At 37.8% G+C, this 2203-nt stretch overlaps 1 protein-coding gene across 1 annotated transcript in view; it reads left to right on the top strand.

Annotated features, from left to right (window-relative positions):
* Positions 1-2203, top strand: part of KLHL15 (kelch-like family member 15) — a 40907-nt gene that overhangs the window by 21356 nt on the left and 17348 nt on the right. Inside the window, exon 2 of the mRNA XM_012656324.1 lies at positions 460-1171. Within this exon, the coding sequence (XP_012511778.1) occupies positions 467-1171 (705 nt within the window). The 5' untranslated portion in view covers positions 460-466. The remainder of the gene's footprint in view (positions 1-459; positions 1172-2203) is intronic.

Genomic DNA, 2203 nt, shown 5'->3' with positions numbered 1-2203 from the left:
GAAGGATAGAAAAACCTTGTATGTATAACTTGGCATATTTATCTGAATATTTCCTTTGGGTAAATTTCTAGGAGTTTGCAAGTGACTTTTTGGTTTAATTTCTTTTTTGTCCTTTTTTCTCATAATTTAGTATTTGGCTTTGAAATCCTTTTTGTGTTGCTAATTTTGGAACATATTTAAATATATTTGATGAACAATGTAAAATCAATGGGATGGGCATATATATTGTTTGTAAGATATCAATTTACCATTGTCTGATACACCTTTAATCGATTCTTTTCCCCAGGTAAGGAAGCCAAAAACATTAGTCTGCAATCCTTCAGGTTGTCTTCTCCCTAAGGGCTTGTACATTTAGGACTTATGCAGTGGAATTGAGATAATTATAAAAATTGTTTAAACTCTATATTAATAATGCCTTGTGAATGCATGGAAATATTTAACACTGGTTTTTTTTTCCAGGTGATCCATGGCGGGGGACGTGGAAGGATTCTGTTCCTCCATCCATGACACCAGTGTCTCTGCTGGGTTCAGAGCACTGTATGAGGAGGGATTGCTTCTCGATGTCACTCTGGTTATTGAAGATCATCAGTTCCAGGCCCATAAAGCACTCTTGGCCACCCAGAGTGATTACTTCAGAATTATGTTTACTGCAGACATGAGGGAAAGAGATCAGAACAAAATTCATCTAAAAGGTCTCACTGCTACTGGTTTCAGCCACGTCCTTCAATTTATGTACTATGGAACTATAGAACTGAGTATGAATACTGTTCATGAGATTCTTCAGGCTGCCATGTATGTTCAACTTATAGAAGTGGTGAAGTTCTGCTGCTCTTTTCTATTAGCGAAAATCTGCTTAGAAAACTGTGCAGAAATTATGAGACTCTTAGATGATTTCGGTGTAAACATCGAGGGAGTCAGGGAGAAGTTGGACGCCTTTCTGCTAGACAACTTCGTGCCACTCATGTCCAGGCCTGACTTCCTGTCCTATCTGAGCTTTGAGAAGCTCATGTCGTATTTGGATAATGATCATCTGAGCAGGTTCCCAGAAATAGAGCTGTACGAGGCTGTGCAGTCTTGGCTGCGGCATGATAGAAGACGCTGGAGACATACCGATACCATCATTCAGAACATCAGGTTTTGTTTGATGACCCCATCCAGTGTTTTTGAGAAGGTTAGTGCATTTGAAAGCAATAGACAGGACTCATCATTTAGTTAAGGCAGTATGTCTTTATAGATAAGATTCCCAGACTTAAGAGACAAAAAAGGAATGAATAGTTTATAAGAGTAGTTTATGTATAAGAAGCCTGATTTGTTGTGCACTTAGGTTTTTTAAAATACGTTTTGTGGGTGAAAGATGAACCAGGTAGGTAGTAGAATAGTTTAATTTTAAAAGTACTTTTAAAGTTGAAGAGTAATTATTTGACGTAAAATATTACAAGTTTGCTTTAGCTTTTCACAAATTAAATCTGAACTGGGTCAAACTAGTTCTCTTTGTAAAATTACTTAGGAGTTATGTAATCAAGTAATACATGCTGAAATTGGCATTGAGAAAAGTTTTGCATGGTATACATTAATTAATTAATTAATACAGTTTCTTATTCCTCTGAAATGTAGTAAGGACACATAAAATAGCTCTTGAATACCAGTAGGTCCTATTGGTGATTGTCTTCCCTACTCTCACCTGTTTTTCCCTGTTTCACTGTGAATACTAACCAAATTTGACCATGAAAACATATGTTCTATGTCTAAAAACATCACTTTGGCATTTCTAAACAAGTAAACTATAAATCTTCTATCTGCACTGATCAAACATCTCTGTGCACATTTTACCATGTAAATAGTTCTCTCTTTTAAGTTTTTTTTTTTTTTTTTTTTTTAAGCAGAGACGGGGTCTCACTCTTGCTCAGGCTGGTCTTGAACTCCTGAGCTCAAATATATCCGGCTGTCTCGGCCTCCCAGAGTGCTAGGATTACAGGCGTGAGCCACCACGCCTGGCCAGTAGTTCTCTCTTAAAAGTAGTCTTTCTCCAGGCCGGGCGCGGTGGCTCACGCCTATAATCCTAGCACTCTGGGAGGCCGAGACAGCCGGATATATTTGAGCTCAGGAGTTCGAAACCAGCCTGAGTAAGAGCGAGACCCTGTCTCTACTAAAAATAGAAAGAAATTAATTGGACAGCTAAAAATATATAGAAAAAATTAGCCGG

Source organism: Propithecus coquereli, unplaced genomic scaffold (genome assembly GCF_000956105.1).
Source record: "Propithecus coquereli isolate 6110/MARCELLA unplaced genomic scaffold, Pcoq_1.0 Scaffold50, whole genome shotgun sequence".
NCBI lineage: Eukaryota > Metazoa > Chordata > Mammalia > Primates > Indriidae > Propithecus > Propithecus coquereli.
Note: the sequence above shows the minus strand (reverse complement) of the source record. Positions and strands in the feature narration are given on the sequence as shown.